Raw genomic sequence first — 1098 nt, 5'->3', positions numbered from 1 at the left:
ATTCAAGACTTCAGTGATACGTTCATCGTTCGAGCGGAGACGTATCCGTTGACGACCATCGAGATGTTGTATCTGTTCGCATCTCTAGATTCCGACCACGTCGGAACAGTTCAAGTAAAAACACTCAACAAATTCTTAACAAGAAACTGTTGGACCACGTTGTCCTTTCAAGATGGTGACATTGAATCGGTTAAGAAGCTCATCGCGAAGTGCTGTTCGTCGTACGATCTACAGCACATACTTGACAGTCTTGGACGTAGCTCTCACGGTTGGATTCCACAAGCTACATTAGTGCAACAACTGGACAAAATGTTCCGCGATTTGGGCGTTGTTGGTGTACGAAAGAAGGATCTGCAACGACTGGTGGAGAATGTGGTTCAACACACTGTTGGGGAGTTCTCAAAACCTTCAACTCGAGATGCAACACGCGTGCATTGCGACGCTTTCTTCGACGCATTATTCGACTGGAACGCTGTGCTTTCTAGCGTCAGACTACCGGATTCCTTAGTCGAAGTGAAGAAAGTTTTTGAGACTTTTGACTATGAGCACAACGGAACAATTCGAAGCGAAGATTGGAACAAAATTTATCGTGTGATTTGTAAGGGGAACAAAAAACTGGCCGAGTGGGAAATTCGTGTGTTGCAACGAAGATTTACGGGACAAACACAAGGCGATGAAACGATCGATTACGCTCGTTTAATCATGTTTTTACTGGACTTTCAGTGAGGAAACGCTTACAAACTCGAGTTGTACAACATTTCCAGCAGCAATTTACTCCTACTACCTCGACAGGTAAGATGGAGAAGCTGTTTCAAGCTCTTGATACCGACAAGAAAGGGTACTTCAATGCAGCGGATTTGAAGGCGTATCTGACGAAAGAGTTCGTGGACACGAGCGAAAACGAGGAAGATATTAGCTCAGCACTTTTGAGCAGTGCAGACGCATTAGCATCGGTGATGTGCCTTCTAGCAGGAGGTAAGTCGGGCCTTAGCCACAGTCATTCTAAGGACACCTCTGGCCCTCAAACCGTTGTCACCTTTGAGCGATTTTGTGAAATTGCGAGTGTGTTCAGCTCTCACAAAATTCACCAGGGAGGCT

General features: G+C 45.6%; 1 protein-coding gene across 1 annotated transcript; it reads left to right on the top strand.

Annotated features, from left to right (window-relative positions):
* Nucleotides 1-309: 309 nt before the first annotated feature.
* On the top strand, nt 310-861 carry PITG_19760 (uncharacterized protein; the record flags this gene model as incomplete). The annotated part of the gene is made up of 3 exons (XM_002895921.1): nt 310-327; nt 397-722; nt 798-861. The coding sequence occupies 3 exons, from the start codon at nt 310-312 to the stop codon at nt 859-861; spliced, it is 408 nt and encodes a 135-aa protein (XP_002895967.1).
* Nucleotides 862-1098: the final 237 nt, after the last annotated feature.

The sequence above is a fragment of the Phytophthora infestans genome, genomic scaffold (assembly GCF_000142945.1).
Source record: "Phytophthora infestans T30-4 supercont1.121 genomic scaffold, whole genome shotgun sequence".
NCBI lineage: Eukaryota > Oomycota > Peronosporomycetes > Peronosporales > Peronosporaceae > Phytophthora > Phytophthora infestans.
Note: the sequence above shows the minus strand (reverse complement) of the source record. Positions and strands in the feature narration are given on the sequence as shown.